The 22857-nt window shown below is 37.9% G+C and overlaps 2 protein-coding genes across 4 annotated transcripts; one reads left to right on the top strand and one right to left on the bottom strand.

Annotated features, from left to right (window-relative positions):
* Positions 1-592: 592 nt before the first annotated feature.
* Positions 593-14756, top strand: LOC107727845 (bromodomain and PHD finger-containing protein 3-like). 2 transcript variants are annotated; one of them, XM_016537863.1, is made up of 13 exons: positions 593-862; positions 5409-6913; positions 7742-7895; positions 8227-8358; positions 8506-8634; positions 8733-9045; positions 9259-9504; positions 10326-10898; positions 11952-12030; positions 12968-13053; positions 13136-13221; positions 13316-13470; positions 13560-14756. In XM_016537863.1, the coding sequence occupies exons 2-13, from the start codon at positions 5421-5423 to the stop codon at positions 13741-13743; spliced, it is 3630 nt and encodes a 1209-aa protein (XP_016393349.1). In that variant the 5' UTR covers positions 593-862; positions 5409-5420; the 3' UTR covers positions 13744-14756. The 2 variants fall into 2 exon arrangements, with proteins under 2 accessions (XP_016393349.1, XP_016393348.1); XM_016537862.1 differs by having other exon boundaries at positions 594-862; positions 5373-6913.
* Positions 14757-15129: 373 nt separating this feature from the next.
* LOC107727858 (vacuolar fusion protein MON1 homolog B-like) lies at positions 15130-21840 on the bottom strand. 2 transcript variants are annotated; one of them, XM_016537884.1, is made up of 7 exons: positions 21796-21840; positions 20698-20804; positions 20050-20616; positions 18215-19007; positions 16950-17097; positions 15993-16167; positions 15130-15907 (listed from the first exon to the last, which is right to left on the bottom strand). In XM_016537884.1, the coding sequence occupies exons 2-7, from the start codon at positions 20786-20788 to the stop codon at positions 15897-15899; spliced, it is 1785 nt and encodes a 594-aa protein (XP_016393370.1). In that variant the 5' UTR covers positions 20789-20804; positions 21796-21840; the 3' UTR covers positions 15130-15896. The 2 variants fall into 2 exon arrangements, with proteins under 2 accessions (XP_016393370.1, XP_016393369.1); XM_016537883.1 differs by lacking the exon at positions 21796-21840 and adding an exon at positions 20893-21445.
* Between the last annotated feature and the right edge of the window lie 1017 nt (positions 21841-22857).

Raw genomic sequence — 22857 nt, 5'->3', positions numbered from 1 at the left:
AAATAAATAAAATAAATAATAATAATAATAATGAATAGTAAGTGGACAAAAATCACAGGCTACCATTAAAAGATGGTCTTTATATTCAGAGGAAAATGGAAAGGAAAAAAATTAAGTTTAAACCATTATTATTATTATTATTATTATATTACCTGTATTATTATTACATTTCAATGTCTTAGGTTAGTATGGCCCAATACTGAATATAATAGCTAACTAGTGTGCCCTCCAACACACAAAAAATGCTAAAAAAGGACAAAAATTATGTTTAAAACATCATTATATTATTATTATTATTATTATTATTATTATTATTATTAACTACTGTGTCGACTATCGTCAAGAAATTATGTTTTTTCCCCCCACAATGTACCATACATTACACGGACGTTTATGTAGCATGTGAACATGGAGTCTATGCGCGCAAACATATGAGGGAAGTCAGTTGCGTTGTTTTTCTCATCGCTCTCAGTCTCTACTGGCTTCAGTAAGACTTCACGGCCTCACGGTGACCATTTCGACCAATCACAGACCAGTGCGCATGATGCGCGCGCCAAGTGCAAACCCAAAGCCGAGAATTCGCTTTTTTTCTAAAGGGGCGTATTTTTCTTGCCAATTTAATTACAAACCAACGTTCAATGCACCTGATACACTCTGCAATAATGTCAGGCGCCTATTTGAAACACTCGGGCACCATGTCAAGGTGTTAGTGTTGTGTAAACAGCCGGGATGTGTTTAGAAACGTTTTTGTGGGAAGTCTTTTCAATGGAGGGTTGAGGAAGCCCGTCTTGCTACAGAAGAGGACGCTGTCGCCCCTGGATATGACCGGCATTCTCTGTCGTTTCGAGCGATCGATAAAAGAGTAAGTGTGCTGATTTATTTTCCTCTGTTCTCTATAAACAGTAATGTCACGGGGGCAGGTAGCGCTGCGGTTGCTTGCTTGCACTCTCTAAATATGGCTCCAGCACTGAAAGGCGCTGCTTTGCTGACTGTAGACGGCGCTTTATTACACACAAGTGCTGTTTCTCTGCATATACGCACACGGCATTGCATGCAAACGACTTGCAATTAGCTATAGCGTCATGTGCAGGTATTTGTCGTTTGGCTGATAAAGTGTAAATAAGGCATATTACACCTTTAGAGTTTGTTATCAGGAAAAACAATCAAGGTTGAGAGACTGTCCATCAGCCCTGCTAAAATGGCTGACTCGCCCGTCTCGCTTCAGGATTGGTATTTAGCGCTCTGCAACCGAACTACGTCAACTGGGTCGAGGAACCTTTGAAGGTCTGCCCGGTGATTGGCTCGAATTATTCACGTGATATGTGCAAAGCACTCTATTGGTTCGCCTGATATACATTTATTTCCAACGTTTCAAATGGAGGGACATGCATGCTGTAAATGTGTACCTGCTCATTTGACTAATTATAAGATGTTTATTGTTCACAATAAAGCATATACTTTTACTTTTTGTTACAGCAAACACACCATGAAGGAGCAGAGTAGCTGCTACATTTGACAGTTAATGTTTTACATTCCTATCATCGCTAAAAGCCATTAAAACCAACATGAGAAGGTTTGCTGCACTAACATAGTTTTTATGGTTTAAGGCAAGACACTACGGATGAATAGGGTAAACGTTTTAACTAAAATAGATATCACCATACCTTTTGAGTTGAATAATCGCAGTGCATTAAAGGGGTAGTTCACTCAAAAATAAAAATTCTGTCAATAGAATATAGATACATGGACTATTTTACCAATGTCCTTGCTACGTTTCTGTGCCTTGATCATGGTAGTTCCCTTGCTGTCTATGGAGGGTCAGAAAGCTCTCGGATTTAATCAAAAATATTTTAATTTGAGTTCCGAAGATGAACGAAGTTCTTACGGGTTTGGAACGACATGAGGGTGAGTAATTAATGACAGAATTTTCATTTTTGGGTGAACTATCCCTTTAAGACAGTTTTGTATTATAAGTTTTTTTTAAATGAAATATAGGCCTACCTATTATCTAATGATATATGGGTTGTAGACGTGACATGGCATTTTCACTGTCCCACAAGATAAAAATTAATATAATTAATATTGTTGTTATTTAAAATGCGGTAAATCATTAAACATTTCTTTGTCCTACATAGAGTTGCAAAAAGGTGGAAAATTTCCAGCAAATTTCAGAAACATTCCAGAAATTTTGGAAACTTTCCAGGATTTTTTGGAATCTTCCAGAGATTTTGGGAAATTTTTCAGAAATGTTCCACCCCTTTGCAACCGTAAAGCTGCAGTGTTATTCAATTTTTGAAATCTTTGAGCCAAATCTCAAAATTGTCCTATGGTGTGACTGTCCCAAGCATGGTTTAGTTAATTACATCTTTTAGGCTATAAATTAAAAAGAAAACCACAGAAATGTTAATAAATACCTCTGGCATAATTGTACAAGTATCTATTTTAGTAAATGGCAGTAATTTTTTTCATCCATATATTTCTGAAAGCATAGGAACTTGATACATTTTGTCTCTGAAAACCATGTCCTATGGTGTGACACCATATCCTGATTTTAAATCGGCCAATTCCAGAGAAAACTTTAATTAGTTGAAGTACCCCATTCATGGTCGTATTACTGAAGCCCCCTGTGAAGGTAATTTTTCTCTCAGAATTGTTCAAATATTTAACTTTTTTGGAAACACTACAAAAGTGTTACGTTTTGTTGTCCTTTGGTGTGACACCCCTAAATTATATTTTTTAATTAAAAACTGTATGGTAAACTACATAATCATGGAAAATTATGCAAATTTGTCTTGCCAACCGCTAATGACAGGTTAGCTTGGAATAGCAAGGTCATCAATTTACGCAAAAAGGCTAAAACGTCTTTTGGTGTGACAGAAAATGTCCACCGGTGTGACGCCTGTACTGTCACCACAAGACAAAGATGTCACACCAGAGGACAAGGTCTCTTTAAAAAGCATTTTAAATAATTAAATAAGATTTGTTTAACTCCTTTTTTAATTATTTTTTGATAATTTTCAGTGTTCTTAAATGCAATAATTGCATTAATTAAACTATTTTCTGATGTTTTTGCAGAAAATTTGAGCCAAATCTCAAAATTGTCCTATGGTGTGACTGTCCCAAGCATGGTTTAGTTAATTACATCTTTTAGGCTATAAATTAAAAAGAAAACCACAGAAATGTTAATAAATACCTCTGGCATAATTGTACAAGTATCTATTTTAGTAAATGGCAGTAATTTTTTTCATCCATATATTTCTGAAAGCATAGGAACTTGATACATTTTGTCTCTGAAAACCATGTCCTATGGTGTGACACCATATCCTGATTTTAAATTGGCCAATTCCAGAACAAAATTACATTAGTTGAAGGACCCCATTCATGATTATGTTACTTTAGCCTCCTGTGAAGCCCATGACATGTGCACATGGTCAAGTTCTGTCTCAGAATTGTTCAAATATTTAACTTTTTTGGAACCACTACAAAAGTGTTACGTTTTGTTGTCCTTTGGTGTGACACCCCTAAATTATATTTTTTAATTAAAAACTGTATGGTAAACTACATAATCATGGAAAATTATGCAAATTTGTCTTGCCAACCGCTAATGACAGGTTAGCTTGGAATAGCAAGGTCATCAATTTACGCAAAAAGGCTAAAACGTCTTTTGGTGTGACAGAAAATGTCCACCGGTGTGACGCCTGTACTGTCACCACAAGACAAAGATGTCACACCAGAGGACAAGGTCTCTTTAAAAAGCATTTTAAATAATTAAATAAGATTTGTTTAACTCCTTTTTTAATTATTTTTTGATAATTTTCAGTGTTCTTAAATGCAATAATTGCATTAATTAAACTATTTTCTGATGTTTTTGCAGAAAACCTGTACTGTTATAAAGTGTCATGAAAATAAGTATAAAATGTGATACTTTGTTTTTGAAACAAAGAATTTATGGAGAGAAATTAGTGGAAGAAAGAGGACACGGAAATATAGACAGAAAATTAACAGGGATTGGAGGGGGGCTAGAAGAGTTTTAATAACATACTGATTAGACTTGTGCCTGTATTCGGTAGTTAACTTAATTTCAATATCGTGATAATACCGTAATAAAAGCATTAGCAATTAATCGCAACATGAAAATTTGATACCGGCATATCCCTAATACTGATTGACTAAGAGACTGAATTTTGTTAATGAAAATTATATTGTTTTGTTTAAAAAACATGTTTATATTGTTGGTATCAAAATTACACTTTCTCCTTTGACATGTTCAAAATTAAATAGAAATACTTATTTAACTATCATTTCTGTCCTGTATGACAGTATATTCTGCAGTTCTTCCCTGTTGTACCGAATATCTATACTTTTCAAAGTATCATATCGAAGTTAGAAATTCAAATATTGTGACAAAATTAATTTTGTAGGGTGCCACAAATTTGTTAAAATTTCCAAAGGGTGCCGCGACTAAAGAAAGGTTGGGAAACACAGCTTTAGTGTGACGTAATGTCCTATGGTGTGACACACATAAAAGCTGATTTGTTTTAATCTCAAAATATCCTAAAAAAAACAGTTGAGTATTGTAATAGGGGAGATACAAATATATCACTCATCCTAAAATGGTATAATTTTCAGTAGTTTTGAACGGATGACAGCAAAGTTTGTCTTGTTGTCAAAGTTTGTCTTGAAATTGTCCAATAAGTCATGGGGAAAAAATTGTTAATTTATAATTTCATATTAAATAAGTAACACTATATGAATATAAGTGTCTAACAATGAAGATAAATCTCTCTCATGCTATTTGTATATTATTAACAGTTTTTTTCTTAATTTTTGTTGTCACACCATAGGACAAATTAATGGTACAGTTCAGTAAAAATGTTTAAAAAACAAAAAAAACAATGAAAGAATTGACGAAGTTAGTGACCCTTCATATTTTCTCAAAGATCAGACTTCACACTATATGTATTTCTTCTTCAAAAATGGTCTTTTACAAAAAAGCATTTTTTATTGCGTATTTGTCAACTACCTATATGCACTAATTTGCATACATGTTTTTTTTTTTAATGAAAAGTGATAAGAGCAGGAATTGTTTTATTTGGTTGACTTGTTAAAGGTTTTTACAGAGAGGATTTTGGATATTTTTTATTGCTCCATAAATCAGAATATATTGTAACAGGCTGGAAATAAAATGTTACAAAACCAAGCAAATTCCAAGGCAAATTAATCGTCTCTTCTGTAAAAACCTTCAGAATGTAGATATTGATGGTGTATGTAAGTCCTTAAAACTGACCTGTAGTCTCTTGTCTTAGGTTTTTTTTTTTTAGCAGTATCTGCTCAATATTTGTAACATATATTTATTATTTTTATCTTTGTAGGTACTTATGTCCATTCATATTTTAACATTTATATAGAGGACGACTCCAATGAGGAAGTTAAGAAAACGAGTTGGCCAGTCCAGGGCTGGAGGCTTTGGGAGAGGAATGGTCAGAGGAAAGGTTCAGGGTCAGGTTGGTCCATCCAGCCACGCTGACACAGACGCTCTGCTCTGTCCACCTTCTCCATGCAGACTGAACTTCTCTACGACCAGAGACACACTTACATATGCACAGGCTCAGAAAATGGTGGAGATTGAGCTGGAAGGACGGCTCCACCGGATCAACATCTGTGACCAGCTCTCCGTTGTAACAGAAGACGAGATGCTGGCTCAGGATCTGACGGAATGCAACAGTAACAAAGAGAACAGCGAGCAGCGACAGGGAAACAAACAGACCGCATCTAAAAGCAAGCGGAAAGATGGCAAAAACGCAGCCAAAAAGAAATCAAGCTCTCAGTATAGCTTGCAAAACCAGGTGGCCCATGACCAAACCCCCTTGCCTAAGCCTACGTTTCATAAGGTGGACACTTTCACGGCTTCAGAGGCTCCTCCTCTTCCTGTGGCTTATTACCGCTACATGGAGAAGTCAGGGGAAGAGCTGGACAACGAAGCTGAGTATGACATGGATGAGGAGGACATGGCTTGGCTAGAGATGGTCAATCAAAAGCGTGTGTCCGATGGACACGCTTCAGTCCCCCCTGATACGTTCGAGTTACTGATTGACCGACTTGAGCGCGAATCCATTTTGGAGTCCCGCAGCCAGACGCTGTCCCAGAGCACCATCGACGAAGATGCCTACTGTTGCGTTTGCCTCGACGACGAGTGTCTCAACAGCAACGTCATCCTGTTCTGCGACATCTGCAACCTTGCCGTGCACCAGGAATGTTATGGGGTGCCTTACATCCCTGAGGGCCAGTGGCTGTGCAGGTGCTGTCTGCAGTCCCCGTCGCGTCCCATCGATTGCGTCCTCTGCCCCAATCGGGGAGGTGCATTCAAGCAAACCAGCGACGGAAGCTGGGCCCACGTCATCTGTGCCATATGGATCCCTGAAGTGTGCTTTGCCAACACTGTGTTCCTGGAGCCTGTGGAGGGAGTGAAGAACATTCCTCCTGCGCGATGGAAGCTCACCTGTTACCTGTGCAAACAGAAAGGCAGGGGGGCGTCTATTCAGTGCCACAAAGCGAACTGCTACAGGGCGTTTCACGTCACTTGTGCCCAGAGAGCCGGGCTCTATATGAAAATCGACCCCGTGCGGGAGACTGGCGCCAATGGCACCACTTTTACTGTGAAGAAGACTGCTTATTGCGAGAACCACTCGCCTCCTGGCACGGGGACCGAGGGGGATGAAGACAACGGGTTGGTCGGGGGCAGGGGTAACAGAGGTCAGAGGTCATACACATTAGGGCCTCCGCTGCAGCAAAACCAGAATGGGCGGAAAAAAGGTTCAGCCGCACAACAGAGGAAAACGCAGAAGAATCCGACAGGGACCTCGCGGAAGAAGGGAGTGCCGCTCCTGCTGGTGCCGCAGATACCGTCCTTTCGGTAAATGTTTTTGTCTGTTATGCCTAGTCTTTTGATCTTACCTTACTGTAAACATGTAGAAGAACCTTATCTTCACTTTATATTTGGTCAGTGTGGAAGTGACTTAATTCTAAAATCAGCATCAAATTGAATTGGTACTGTTTATCTTCCTAAAACACAGTCTAGGCTGGAAAATAATGTTAAACAATAATAGCTTTTAAGGCTACTGTTTTAGGAGTTTGGGGTCAGTAAGTTTTTTTTTTTTATTTTTTTTTTTAAAGAAATTCATACTTTTATTCAGTAAGGATGCATTAAATTGATAAAAAGTGACAGCAAATACTTTTACATTGTAACAACAAATTTCTATTGAAATAAATGCTGCTTTATATTATAATAATATTTTACAGTATTACTATTTTTACTTTATTTTTGATCAAGCATAAGAAACTTCTTTCAAAAACATTTTTAAAAAAAAACCTTAACCCTAAGCTTTTGGTTGGTCCTTTTTGATTGGCTCTTGGTAAAAATGTTATGGCAATAATGGCAAACAAATATATACTTAAAGCATTATTATTGGGATACATCAAGATGCTTTTGAGGATGAACTTGACCTTCAGGCCCTGCCTTAAAAAATTGGATACAGACATATTTCAAAGTCCTTTATGAGCGCGTCTAGGTCTAGATCTGTTTTAGTATTGAACACCTGCTTTTTATAATCCTAATGGATAAAATGAACATAATTAGATATCCTGTGTTACTTTAGAAATGTGTTACATTACAGATGAGAAACAGGTTGTGTATGTTTCATGTAGAATTTAACAATTAGCCTTTATGATATCTTTTAAATAGGCTCAACAAGATTTGCACAGGGGTTTCTGTTGAAAGGAAGAATCAGTTTATGCAGAGGCTCCACAATTACTGGCTGCTAAAGCGTCACTCTCGTAATGGAGTGCCGCTCATCCGCCGGCTCCATTCTCATCAACAGGCTCAGAAGTCAGAGCAGGTTAGTGTGCTGTAACACATTACGCTTTTATTGACAGTAAAGAGTGTAAATAATGGGTTCGCCAACTGTTAATAACCAAGCCCACACAGAATCTGTGCCAGCAGAAAGTGCTGCCGATTTCTACAAATTTGCAGCACTCGTCATTCACACTTTCTCTGCCCCATGTTTGTTTGTTTATTACATATGGCTAATTTGATCATGTTTTCAAATCTTTTCTGCAGAATTCTGCATAGGACAAAAGTATTACTTACTGAGTGTGTTAAAAGACCTCAGATTGCTTGTATTGCTCAGATGCATTACATTCACAGATTTTTTTTATTTTCATTTTTAGAGAGAGCCAGATGCAAAGTTGCAGGCTGTCAGAGAAGAGCTAAAGTACTGGCAGAAGCTTCGTCAGGACCTGGAAAAAGCTCGACTTCTTATTGAGCTCATAAGAAAGAGGGAGAGACTTAAAAGAGAACAGGTGACACAGATCCATTCATGTCTGTAATGTTCTTTTGTTACATTGTCAAGGCCCTGTTCTCTGCAAACCATCACTTATTGCCAGAACAGGCCTGAGGTAATTACTAATTCACAGCATCGGTTTAATTTGGCTCTCTTTTCTGGTAAGATGAAACTTCAGCAGGCTGTGCTGGAGCTGCAGCTCACCCCAGCACTGGTGTTTCTGCGCTCTACACTGGAGCAGCTGCAGGAGAAAGACACTGATCATATTTTCACCTCACCGGTCAGTTTGAAGGAGGTGAGGAAATAACACAGTTTTTTAAATTTCCTTTCATTTAGCCGTGTTAAGAGAGCATTTTAAGAGAGCAAGGAAAATCCTTTTTAATGTTTTCCCAGGTTCCAGACTATCTGGAGTTTGTTTCTGAGCCGATGGACTTCTCTACAATGCACGACAAGCTGGAGGCCCATAAATACTCATCGGTGGCTGACTTGGAAAGTGATTTCAATCTCATGATATCCAACTGTCTGAGATACAACTCCAATGACACAGTGTTCCACAAAGCTGCCATGCAACTTCGGGAGGTGGGCGGAGCTGTTCTGAGACATGCCCAACTTCAGGCTCTCAGCATAGGCCTTGATCCCAGCACAGGCATGCACCTGCCAGAAAAGGCCAGCACACACAACGCCACAGTCTCCTGGTGGGATGAAGGTAAACATTCATGTGTGCTTCTTTCAAAACCAAAAGTCCCCAAAATAGTGTATAGCCTTTTAATGACATGATTAAAACATGTAAGTTCTGTCATTGTTTGCTTGCCTTCATGTCATTTTAAAGCTTCAGAAAGGATCAAAAAACACAATAAATGTAGCCCACGATGCCTGAATATTAATCATTCAATTTTCCTTTCTATCAAATGACTTCCAGTTGACTTGCTCTTGGACCCTGAAAATCGTGTGCACATGTGTCCTGAGGAGCAGCTGAAAACCCTGCTGGACAAACTGGATCTGGTGGCATCTATGCGCACCAGCGGAGGTCGCACAAAACGCATGCGCCTGCTGCGCAGAGAAATTAACAGCCTCCGTCACAAAATCAGCCACCAGGACCGCAACTCACGACTGCTGAATGGGAAAATTAAAGGGGAAAAGATGGATTACATAACCTCCAACACAGGTAATGCAAAGTAAACAAGGTAAATCATGTCCAGAGGATGTGTAAATAAATGCCTGGAAAATGTCTGCTCTTCTCAGAATTTAATGCTATATGATTTATGTACTATATAATTTTCAGGGAAGAAAAAGTATATTTTGGATGCCACCAAAGTCTATATTTTAAGGAAGACCATTTGTGCCTCAGTAAAAAATAATAATAAAAAGATAATCGCAGCTATTTTTCATATTCGTGACTTCATATTTAGTGTTGCGACTTTATATCTGGCAATTTTACTATCAGTGTTGGTTTAGTATTATTTATAACATATTATAGCATTTTTATATGTATATTTTGAATTAGCTTTTATTCTTTTACTTTTTCATTTAGTTGTAAGTTTTAGTAATTTTATGTTTTGTTGTTTCTGTTATTTTTTTATAGTTTTTATTTAGCTTTAAATTAATCTATTTCAGTTTTACTGTGTGAGTAATTGTTACTTCAACTTAATTTCTTTCAGTTAGTTTGCCAGTTTAGTTTGTCAGTTCAGGTTTTTCATTTCATATTTTTATTTTATTTAGTTAAGAATAGAATTAGAATTCATTCTTTTTTTAGTTAAGAATATAATTAGATTTGAGTTAAGAATAACAACAAGGGTTACAATTTTTATTTTAAACTCTCACAGTTACCTTTTTTTTTTTGTTGAGGCACAAATGGGCTTCCACAATAGACCACAGCAGAAAACTTACAACCCAGTCCATCAAGTGACAGATAACGAGTTCTTAATTAAGACCTCATGAGTTATATGTAACTTTAAGTTAATCATTCATTTCTTTCCATGGTTGAAGACCTAAAGAAATCAACATCGCAAAAAGTGCAGGAACCCACTTGTCCGGCCTCTTCACCTTTACCTGGAGATGCTCCACCAAACCCGCCTATGTTCTGCCTTGAGACGGGATGGACCACCACTCCAGCAGAGTCCAATAAACCTGGCAGCAGAAAACGGAGGGCAAAAGGAAAAGAAAGAGGCCTGAAAGAAAATCATGATCAGACTTTAGAAGACGACGAGAACTTCCACACAATAGAGCAGGACCCCAGCACTCAGGAGGATGCAGTGATCAGGGTTTCCTCCACAGAGAGCCCATCAGATTCGCCCAAGATGGGTGTGGGTCGTCGGACGTCCATTCTCTTTAAGAAAGCTAAAAATGGAACCAGACTAACAAAGGACAAGCCTGTTTTATTGCAGAATGGAGTCAGCAAAGCTGAAAAAGATGTATCACCGGAGCAGACCACACCAGCCAAATTATTGTCAGCACCACCAGCCCCGAAATCGCCCCCTCCGTCCCCTCATCAGCTGAGGTCCAGAGGACTGAGTACATGCTCGGAAGGAGAAAAGGCCCACTCTTCACCTGAAGAAAACGGTACTGGAATATCTTTACTGAGGCAATTACTAGGGTTGGGTATCGAGAACCGGTTCCATTTTAGAACCGGTTCCAAATTTCCAATAATCGGGTATTTGATAAGACATTTGCATTTCGATTCCGCTTAATGATTCCCGCGTTCACATTTTAATGTGATTTTAAACTATTTAAGTGCAGGAAGGGAAAGAACTTGCACACTGTTTGCGTGCAGCGCACACATCTGAGGCACGAGCACAGAGAACAGTGGTCCCAATGCAGGTTCCCGACCCATGTCCATTCTGTTCAGTGAACTGTTCCATGCATTTCCACAAAGGTTGTTCCGGGCCAGAACTGACTTCTCTTTCACATTTATCGACCAGTATGCATGAAATACGTCAGTATATCATCATAAACACAGCTGTTTTTTTGTCTTAAGTGAACGTAAACCGATGAGAAAGAAAACGCATGTGTAACAGTATTTTTAGATCTATGTGTGTTCGGTGTTAAAGAGACAGCCGTCTAATAAACGTGCTGCCTATCATTAATGTTAATCAAAGAACAAAAGAAAATCATTAACTGACTGAATATCTTTCGTAAATTTAATGAGGATTAATCAATATTTTATTTATGAAAAGAAAACTATACAGTGTTTTTAAACTTTTGATTTAAATTTCTGTACCTGACATATTTGTTCAGTTTTATTTATTTATGCTATTGCTAATTAATTTGTTTACTTGTCTTTAACAATTTAATGTTTGGAATTTATATTAGTCTAGTTGTTTTTTTCTGTGGTATTTTTTTGATAAAACCATAGACATAAAACAGAATAAATATGTTTGACATCTAAATATTTGACTTAAAATTTGTTTAATGGATTTTTTTATCTTATTGGAATCGGAATTAGGAATCGATAAGAATCGGAATCGATAAGCAGAATCGGAACCGGAATCGGAATCGATCAAATTCAAACGATACCCAACCCTAGCGATTACTCAAGTTTATTGAGCAGTGATTTAAGTGCTATCCACCACGATGTGTTTAATATGCTAAAGTGCTCTAATGCTCTTTATTTAGGCATCACAAATGGACTCAAGAGACACAGCGGCAACTCATTAGATTCAGAAAGCTGCACTCCCACCTTCCCAGTGCACAGGTAATGGATGCTGTTGGCGTGCTTTGAATGCTGTCACTAGGGTCCCAGTTTAGATTCGATGTTAACATCTGTCTGCAGTGATCTGATCCGCCTTGACAGACCACTGATTGAGGGTTTTTTATTTCAAATATATGCTGTTCTTTCGAACCCTGAATCCTGAAAAAATGTATCACAGTTTTCCAAAAAAAATGTCAATATCGCTAATATTGAGAAATGTTTCTTGAGCAGAAAATCAACATATTAGAATGATTTCTGAAGGATCAAGTGACACTGACGACTGGAGTAATGGATGCTAAAAATTCCGGTTTGTAGAACAAGAATAAATTACATTTTAAACTATATATTAAAATAGAAGACAGTTATTTCACAATATTACTGTTTAACTTTTCAACACTAGTGTACATTAAAAGTAAAGAAATCACTGCACAGCAAAATATAATTTTTCCCCTCATCATTTGAAATGTAGTCTCATTACAAACATGCCATTTCAATTGCCATAATATTTTGCACCAATTTACCTGAAAGTGATAGTTTTGTTCTTTTTAACACAACACTTGCAAATTAAGAGAGGTGTTTTACAAACATGAATGGCCTAAAAAAATTTAAGTGAAATTGTATCATTTCTACATTTAATTTATACTTTAGAAATACTTTAAATAGATTTTTATATATGTTTATGCTCATGATTGCTTGCTGAATATAACATGTATCCACCTTAAATAAGTGTGCACATTTTATATTTGAATTTTTTTTTATGCAGCAATCCAAAATTCACATATGGAAACCAGTTATATGACTGTTTTTTTACACCTGTAATTAGCACTGCCCTCTTGAGATTGGATCACCTGACACCTGATGTTAAAACCAGGTGTTCAAGGTGTGCCTGTTACAAGAGCTTTGCATTTTAAAAACGTATGTCTTCTAATGTTTTCTGCAGTTCCTCACCTCCAAAACAAAGTCGTGGTAAACCAGCTCTCAGCAAAGTTCCTGTTGGTGAGGAGGACAATGGAGTTTCTAATGCAAGTGAGTACAACAAATACCTTTAAACGTATATCGCTCTTCTTTCATTCATTTTGCTCAGCTATCATTGTCTTTACTTCTGTAGGCAAAGAAACTTCTCAGAATGATGAGATGGAACCTCTTACCTTGGTTTGGGCAAAATGTCGTGGATACCCCTCATACCCTGCAATGGTAAGGATCGCATGGTGTTGAATATATACATGAGACACTTGAATATATGTATATCCAGCCTATCCTAGCCTAAAGTAATGATGCTTTTCAACAGATTGTCAATCCTAATATGCCCCGGGAAGGAATTCTTCACAACGGCATTCCCATCCCAGTGCCTCCAGCAGATGTTTTGGATCTGGGTAAACGAAGACAGGAGGAGACCGAGGAGAAGCTCTTTCTTGTGCTGTTTTTTGATACAAAACGAACCTGGTAAGGAGAAACATACACTTCATGAAACATATTTCAAAGTCTGTTATAGGTGTACTAAAGTCACTGTTTTATTATTAATTGACAATCAGGCAGTGGCTGCCGTTGGACAAGCTCCATCCCATGGGCATTGACGACACTGTAGACAGGCTGCGTCTGATGGAGGGCAAGAAACCGAATGTGCGGAAGTCAGTACACATGGCATATGACAGGGCGATGACACACCTGAGCCACGTGAAGGAAAACTCAACCTTTAACCCCTCAAATTTTATATAAAAGACTTCTATTAAATGTTTGTCTAAACTGACTGTAGGATACCAATGAAGGTACGTTCATAACATTCAGATGTTTATTGGTTTTTATACCCGTGACAGGCAGATTCATTAGCTCTTTTTTTAATTTAATGTTTTCCTACCCTCCATAACTCAAGGCACATCATAAATCAAACCTGGTTAACTTTTAACGTTCTCATTGAACCAAGAGCTTAAGAATGTGTTAAATTCACTTATTGTAATTGCACTTATTTCTGTATGTTGAAATGTTTTGTCCATTTTTGGCCGTTTTCTTGAATGTGAGGTGATAGTATCACTTATGTTGCCAATGCAGTGCAGTGTTTGGGCAGTACAATTCAGGAACTTTGTGCTAGAATGCATTTTGTAACTGTTTACTTGGATACCTGGATACCTGGACTTAGGATGTGCACAAAAAAGTTCTCTTGCCTTTAGAGCTGCTGGTTAATCATTCTAGCGTGGTCATATATGCTTTTCGTCTTTATCAGATTCCAACTTCTGAGCGTCTGGTGTTTTACTACCATGGCGGTTTTAACCTACTGTGAGGTGCCACTAAATTAAAATATTTCTTTGGCACTGCTTACACGAGCATCTATTTTGTCTCTTTTTTAAGTTAACATGTGCCCTTTATTTTAAAGAAAGGCTGTGTTTGTTAAAAAGCTTGTAATTGTGGGTGGCGATCACTGTGTAAATATAAATGCATGGATGTAGAAAATATGCACAGATGTGTTTTTAAAATCTGAAATGTAAATTAACGACAAACTTTGTACATGTCATTTTAATTTATTTGGAGTGGTTATGGAAAAGTTATTTAATAGCTATTGAGAAGGTTTAATTTAACAGCTCTGTAGAGCTTTATATTGTTCAGAAGGCATTACTGCTTTAATGCAATTGTTCCTTAGTGGTCTACAGTGAGAGAACATTATAGAGTAAAATACTATGTAGTCTCTTAGCTCATGTACGCAGAGTAAAAGAGAAATGTGTTTTTTAAAGCCTGTGGAAAAAGCTAATAGTACCAAACAAAAAATGTCTGACAGTATTTTCTCAAACGAGAAATAAAAACACTGTTGAGCTTACGTTATCCTGTCATCTGTTTACAAGTTGAACTTGAGCAATACGTCTTGATCATGCACTCAGACTAAATTTAGCGTTCACGTCAGTAAATGAGATTTCAAAATACATGTATTTTGAGCAACCTCAGATTTATTACAGCACCAATATATTATTCCTCTTGAATACAAATGTTTTTTCCAGAAAAAACTAAATCCAAATATCATACATTGAGGATTTTCCTGTTATGCCCAGTGGTTTAAAACAAACATATTTTGGAGGTCTTGATCTTGACAGCATCATGCCAGAGGAATAAATGTCACGATTCATGACTGGCATGTCAAACAGGAAGCAAACAAATATATACAACAGTAAACCACACATGCTGTGCGGTAACCTAACTGAGACAGAAATGAAAGTACATTAATCCCATAGTAAAGACAGAATTTTATGATCTGGTGATATGTTACATCATGATATTTTCTTTCATTAAAATGGAGCAAGGTTTGGTCTGTTCAGTTTCAAGTAGAAAACCATATAAGACAAAAAGGCAAAGAAAACCTCTAAAAGAATACATCACAAGAAAGAACAAAGGTGCAATGTGACAATGCACAGCTCAAGCAGCCATGCTAAATTAAAGACTTTGTCAGAAAGCGGTTTAGACCATGATGAACAGCTCATCACTGGGAAACCAGATTTGATCTGTTAATTTAATAGCATCTAATCTATATGCAATTCAATTTTACTATAAAGTAAAAATCCAGTTATAGCTTCAATAATTGTTCACTGCCACCAGTTGAGAAGGAAAAAATCCCATTTTATTGGGCCTTTACTATGAAAAGCTCAAAATGTTCTGGAATAAAAGGATCACAAAATGTGATTTGTTTTTCTTCCACATAAAATCAGATCCAGTCCAAGATGAATTGTCAAAGACAAAAAAAAGCAGCAGCTTTACATAACTTATTGACCCACGGTAGATTAGGATCTTTTGGTTGAATCATCTCCATTGTTTTACTAAACTGAGTTAAGTGTGAATGCAGAGATGCACGTCCTGCTATTTTAGTGGCTATCGCAGTGGGTCAGGTCTGGTCAGTGTGCATCTGAAACCAAAGCAAACGGTCAGCAGATGAAGGCAATCTTGTAAACGACCAAGAAATCATACATCTGATTCAATTGGACTCTTACCTCCTTTAGAGCTCCTACTGGGGTTAGGGGTGGTGGAGTATTTTGGAGGGTATCGGATAAACAGACGGTCTTCCTCCTTCTTGATCCAGCGCAGCAGTTTAGTGATGGCATTGATGCCACAGGTTTTCGTGACAAGGGGACTGAAGCACGTATACAACTCGAATTTGCTTGTGACCTGGAATGAGAAAAATTAAAGGAATAGTTCAGCCAAAATTTGCTAAAAAAAAAAAAAAGCTCCTCCCATTCAGGTCATCCGATTTGGAGCAATTTAGATGCTCTGCAGTGAATGGGTGCCGTCAGAATGAGAGTCTAAACAGCTGATCAAAACATCACAATAATCCACAAGTAATCCAAACAGTGCTTGATCTTTGACCAACAGTTTGAAGCTAAAAACATCTCAATGATGGAGTTGTTTTTTTTAACAAACCTGTATCTTTTCAATTCACAATACATTAATTGATGGACTGGAGACTACTTGTGGATTATTGTAGTTTTTATCAACTGTTTGGACTGTTTTCACTGCAGAGGAGACTACTTGTGGATTATTGTGGTTTTTATCAGCTGTTTGGACTGTTTTCACTGCAGAGGATCCATTGGTGAGCAAGTGCTGTAATGCTAAATGAAGAAACAAACTCATCTACATTTTGGATGGCCTGAAGGTGAGTACGTTTTCAGGAAATTTTCATTTTTGGGTGAACTGTTCCTTTAAATTGCTTTGGGCAACACGTAATTAACCTGAGAATATTACAAAGCAACTCCATTTGGAGCAAGGTCAGGATCCTCATTTGCATAATCTGCATTTGCAAATTTTGAGTGCTGCTCAGAGGCCTTGAAGGTAACTCGATCTTTCAAGGTCCGCGCGGAGAGCGTGTGAAAGCGCCAGGTGAGATAGAAAGCATGTTTTGCTCTCGGAGGACTGGGGACAGATGCGCGTGACAGCAGTTATCATTCACATACCCAGGCCAGCAGAGTCTCACGTTCGGCCACGTGGTAGATGAGCTTGAGGGGGCGTGAGGTGCTGTGGATTCGGCCGTGCATGTCTCTGTACAGGTCCAGGAGTCTCATCTGCTCCTCCTCACTGCTGTACGGCGCTTCCATCTCTGGGCTGCGGCAAACCCATGAGACACATTATATTTTGCATGAAGAAAATTATGACTTTTTACCATGTAACATTATTTTAATGACGATTTAGCACATTTTTAAAAATTATTTATGTTGACAAAATATTATAGAATTTTAATATCTGCATTTTTCAGATATCAGCCATAACATGAAAATAATTATCAGCTTATTATTATTGGCTAGAATTTTAATACTGGTGCATCCCTGTTTTTTCTTCTTGTTTATATACAGTAAATACACACAAAAAAAATTTGCAGTCACAAAAACTTTTAACCTAAATCAGCCAAAATTTAAAGGGGTCATATGATGCGATTTCAATTTTTCCTTTCTCTTTGGAGTGTTACAAGCTCTTGGTGCATAAATTAGTTCTGTAAAGTTGCAAAGACTAAAGTCTCAAATCCAAAGAGATATTCTTTATAAAAGTTAAGAGTCAACCACGCCTACCTAAAACGGCTCGTTCTAACACGCCCCCACATATCTACCTCACTATGTGGGAAGATTTGCATAACGCCGCCCAAATGTTCACGCAAAGAAAGAAGGCGTAACTTTTATTCTCACTGTAGTATTGTTGACGCAGCAGCCATGTCGTGAAGACGCTGTGTGTTTCGTTGTGAAAGCGAAACTACTTTGTTTGGCTTTCCAAAAATGGACACGACTAGAGCCCGACCGATATGGGTTTTTTTGGGGCTGATACCGATATTAGGGAGTAAAAGAGTGCACTGAACAGTAAAGTTGAAGTTTATTCAACTTTAATTCAATTAAATTCAATTCAACTTTATTCCGTTGAAGTTTATTTCACTTCGGAACTAATGTGTTTTTTGAACCTTAAACCGCATAAACATTTCACTACACCAAATGTTCTTTTTAGCAACATCATATGACCCCTTTAAGGCAACAGTTTGTTTTGAAAAAAATTTGTGAATGAGACTTTTTGCATCAGTTTTCTATTCATCAAAGGATTCTGGAAAAAATCTATCACAGTTTTAACAATAAAAATTAGGAACCGAACTAAAAAAAATCATAATCATAATAATATAAATTCTTTTTATTTTGGGAAGAAGTGAGCTGGACAGGTTTTGTGATATCCTCAAATGACTCACCTGGTGAACTGTGTTAGCTGGCGATGGTTGTCGGGCACATCAAAAGGCTTGTACATGAAATGCCTGAGGTCAGACACTCCCACCTGACTAACGCTGTACGAATGAGCTTTCGCTATGGAGTTGAGCGCATTCTGCGTTTGCATAGCCTCCTCGATCTTCCTCTTACACTCGGCCACCGAATAAAACGCCTCTTTATCAGTGGAGAGAAGAACCAGACAAACAGTACATTCAGGAGGGTCCAGATAAGAGATGTACGCATAAAAGTAACAGTCAGGGTTAAAACTGGGCAGGCAGATGGGCGTCCAGATCTCCCCAGCCTGGAAGGCGGACGAGGCACCGATGAGGTTCAGAAGCAGGTGGAGGTCAGCAGGCTCCAGTCGGGCATCGTCGATGACCATCTTCTCTTGCACTATAGTGAGCAGCTGGTTCTTGGCTATGAGGATGGAGAAGACCAGGTTGGGTGTGATGGCCTTCTGGAGAATCTGACTGAGGGAGTCCCTGAGAGACGAGGCCAAGGGGAGACAGTGCACGGCGGAGAGTAAGAAGCTGGGGTCTGAGTCCACAAGGTTAAGGAGGCCGTCGAGGATCTTCTCCGAGCCGGCCAGCAGGCGACGCAGATCGTAGTTCTTCTTGTGCTCGAAGATGCGGGTGATGCTGGCCTGCGTGAGCATGCTGACGATCTGGTTGTAGACGTAGAGCAGTTCATTACGGAGCTGCTGCTCTGATTGACGGCTGCTGGAGACGGACACCAGCACCAGAGGACCCTGCTGCATGAACACAACCGTGTGCTCATCTATCAGGAGAGAAGAGACCAGTTTAAGTTATTTAAGCATGATTATTCATTACTTAGGTATATGATTAATTGTTCTCAGGTCTAACACAGCAATTATGCAAGAATTTTTACAAAATTTGTGTATGTAAACAATATACACTAACACTACCATTCAAAAGTTTGGAGTCAGTAAGAGTTTTTTTTAAAGGAATATGTTTATTCAATAAGGACACATTCATTAAAGTAATCAAAAGTTTCAGTAAAGACATTTAAAATATTAAAATGCTTTTCTATTTTAAATAATTGCTGCTTTTTTCTATTTATCAAAGAATCCTGAAAAAAATGACCATGATTCCCACAAAAATACTAAGCAGCACAAATTTTGTCAACATTGATAATAATATTTCTTAAGAAATCAAATCAGCATATTAAAATGATGAATGGAGTAATGCTGGTGAAAATTCAGCTTTGCCATCAGAGCAATAAATTACCTTTTAAAATATATTAAAACAGAAAATAGTTATTTTAAATTGTAATAATATTTCACAATATTACCTTTTACATTTTTAATCAAATAAATGCAGCCTTGGTGAGTGTAACATTTTTTTCTATATACGTCTAAAATCTGACAAAACAGACTTTTGAACATAAGTGCATTTTTATTACATTAAACATATTATAGAATAGAAAAAAAGTACATTAAAACAACAGCTTATTATTTTTAAAAGTTGGTAAATTGAGTTGAATATAACCAATAATTGTCAACAAAATACTAATGGAAAAAAATATTAATTGTTCAACCAAATTGATTTAAAGAATTAAAAATAAAATAAAAATAAAAATATTGAAAAACTATGGGCTACATGAAAAATCAGATCAATGAAATTAAATTAAACACTAAAAGATATTGAGTTGCGATGTCAGAGGATATTAGAAGGAGACTGAGCTCAAGACTGGTCATCAATTTTTTTAGCTGTTTTCTGAGAGGACATTTATGAGTAAATTAAAGCATGCAATTTTCACTTCACAGAGTCTTTGGGACAATCTTTCCTAAGTCACTTACCGGAGTAGACGGAGCGAATGATGTTGTCTCCACTTTGAACGAAGGACACCAGGGCCATCATCACTCCCATGGTGGAGGACAGGGCCTCCTCACTTCCATATCGGGAGTAGATGGGCTTCCCAGCCTCGCTCAGCACAAATACATGCTTCCTGTGCTGTCTCCAACTCTCCGCCGTCACATCCTCGTTCCTGTGCGAGGGAGGTCCCAGAGGTGAGCCGGTCTCGGATAGAGGGGACGAGTCTCCTTTCATACCAATTCCCTGCTCTTCCATCTTACCCCGGGCTAACATGGTTACGACAAACTCACCCGAGTCATCGTGGCCATTGTCGGCTAATGCAGAGTCCTCAGACGCCTTCCCAGAATCAGTCTCCGAAGCCCCGGCGCACAGAGACCGGTCTTCATCAATGTGGAGCTTCTGCATATCTGTTAAAAGCTCTTGTGGCTGGCTGCTCCCTATTGATGTAGGGTCTGCTGACACCAAGAGCCCCTCTGGGTCTGAAGGCATCCTGTGATCTTCATTCACACAATGGTTTTCTGATGGGACGTCACTATCTGAGTAAGCAACATCTGGAAAGCAAAGTAAAATCAGGGCTGTAAAATCAGCATGTTAGCCACTCTAACGCAAGTTGTAACGCGGCAAAACATTACCTGTCTGATCAAGACATTGCGGAAGGATGGATGGATCACATATCTTCACCTCCTCCATATTCCCTTGACTCTCTTGACTCCTCTGATCCATGTCAACATGCAAACAGCTGAATTCAAAATGAGAACGTGACTTAATAACACCCAGTCAAATGACAAATATATCAGTAAAGCAATATAATTAATGAAGGTTCGTACTTAGTGTACAAAAGTGAAGTCTTAAAGCCGTTTAATCTGATTACTGCTGTTATCCCATATCTGCACCGCTCGTGGAGTTTAAACACCGTAACGCACGTCTTCTGATGCCGAAATTTTAACAACGATGAATGACTATCGATCGCGATATTTAAATAATACGAACTGGTTCAAATCACAGTTATTAAGCAGATTACAGGACAGTAACTTCAGCTAGTCTACGTTATTTATGGGAAAAGCTCACGATCTCCCCCCATAAATGACTCCTCTCGTGAATTGATTCACTACTCGTCTTAATCACATTCATGTCTGACTGAATAAATTATTAACGACAAATCAAAACCAAAACCATCTTTAGCTTTCGCTCTGCGAAACTGACTCAGCCACCGGTGCTCCAGGAAGCTTGACGTTAAAAACGATGCAAAACAAATACCCACAACCACTTCCGGTTGACTTGTTTCAAAATACAAGTCCATAATGAAATATACGGTCAAGTATTTAATTATCAGGTGTTTTCATTATTTGAGCAGAATAAATTATATTAACTAGTATAAGAATGTTAAAAAGGGCCCATTTTAAATTTTTCAATATCGACCAATGCAGTACAGCAAGCTCCAGGTTTTGGTTATTTAAAGATGAACAATAAACAATTCAAATTGCTCCAATGTTTGTAAACTGTCCAGAAGTTTTTAGTGGAAAATTGAGGCTCCATTAGTTAATACAAGACATCTAACTAACATCATAACATGCTATATATCACATATCCATATCTCTTTGAGTAAAGTACAAATTGTACATAATATTTATATTGTGTAGCTATATAAATTTAACATTTATAAATTGTTTGTTTGTGTGTGTGTGTGTGTGTGTGTGTGTGTGTGACTAGTGAATATATAGATATCTTACACGCTTGCTCACACACTGTAGCGTATAGTAAATTATAGTGTTGTCTCTCACACTTCTTATTACAGTCAGACACTGACTGAGTTTTTGTGCTTTTGCCTTTATAATTATTTAATTGACCAGGTGCTGTCCATTCCCTCGTTACTTCAAGACAAATGAAGCAGATTAAAGATTTGGTGTTGATATGAGGTATCAAACTGGTAGTGATGGGAAACCGAGGCTTTCTGAACTCGAAGCTTTCAATACAATGCACATTAGCGACATCTGGTGGTCGGACTTGTTTTCTAGGAACCAGTTAGAAACCTAGGTGTGCTATTTGATAGCAATCTTTCCTTTGAAAGCCACGTTTCTAGCATTTGTAAAACTGCATTTTTCCATCTCAGAAATATATCTAAATTACGACCTATGCTGTCAATGTCAAATGCAGAAATGTTAATTCATGCGTTCATGACCTCAAGGTTAGATTATTGTAACGCTTTATTGGGTGGTTGTTCTGCACACTTAATAAACAAACTCCAGCTGGTCCAAATTGCAGCAGCTAGAGTTCTTCCTAGAACCAGGAAGTATGACCATATTAGCCCGGTTCTGTCAACACTGCACTGGCTCCCTATTAAACATTGTATAGATTTTAAAATCTTGCTTATTACTTATAAAGCCCTGAATGGTAAGTTTAGCACCTCAGTATTTGAACGAGCTCTTATTGCATTACAGTCCTCCACGTCCACTGCGTTCTCAAAACTCTGGCCATTTGATAATACCTAGAATATCAAAATCAACTGCGGGCGGCAGATCCTTTTCCTATTTAGCGCCCAAACTCTGGAATAACCTACCTAACATTGTTCGGGAGGCAGACACACTCTGTCAGTTTAAATCTAGATTAAAGACCAATCTCTTTAACCTGGCTTACACATAACACAAACACATTTCTAATATTCAAATCCGTTAAAGGATTTTAGGCTGCATTAATTAGGTCAACCGGAACCGGGAACACTTCCCATAACACCAGATGTACTTGCTACATCGTTAGAAGAATGGCATCTACGCTAATATTAGTCTGTTTCTCTC

Source organism: Sinocyclocheilus rhinocerous, unplaced genomic scaffold (genome assembly GCF_001515625.1).
Source record: "Sinocyclocheilus rhinocerous isolate Xijiao unplaced genomic scaffold, SAMN03320098_v1.1 scaffold576, whole genome shotgun sequence".
Classification (NCBI taxonomy): domain Eukaryota; kingdom Metazoa; phylum Chordata; class Actinopteri; order Cypriniformes; family Cyprinidae; genus Sinocyclocheilus; species Sinocyclocheilus rhinocerous.
Note: the sequence above shows the minus strand (reverse complement) of the source record. Positions and strands in the feature narration are given on the sequence as shown.

Excerpts from the sequence above, each read along its gene's own strand:
- LOC107727845 (XM_016537863.1), top strand. The coding sequence starts at position 5,421 with ATGAGGAAGTTAAGAAAACGAGTTGGCCAGTCCAGGGCTGGAGGCTTT. Across the intron at positions 7,896-8,226 it reads AGGCTCAGAAGTCAGAGCAG|AGAGAGCCAGATGCAAAGTT; the intron begins GTTAGTGTGCTG and ends TTTCATTTTTAG. Across the intron at positions 10,899-11,951 it reads CTCTTCACCTGAAGAAAACG|GCATCACAAATGGACTCAAG; the intron begins GTACTGGAATAT and ends CTCTTTATTTAG.
- LOC107727858 (XM_016537884.1), bottom strand. The coding sequence starts at position 20,788 with ATGGATCAGAGGAGTCAAGAGAGTCAAGGGAATATGGAGGAGGTGAAG. Across the intron at positions 20,617-20,697 it reads GCAATGTCTTGATCAGACAG|ATGTTGCTTACTCAGATAGT; the intron begins GTAATGTTTTGC and ends TTTGCTTTCCAG. Across the intron at positions 19,008-20,049 it reads CATTCGCTCCGTCTACTCCG|ATGAGCACACGGTTGTGTTC; the intron begins GTAAGTGACTTA and ends CTCTCCTGATAG.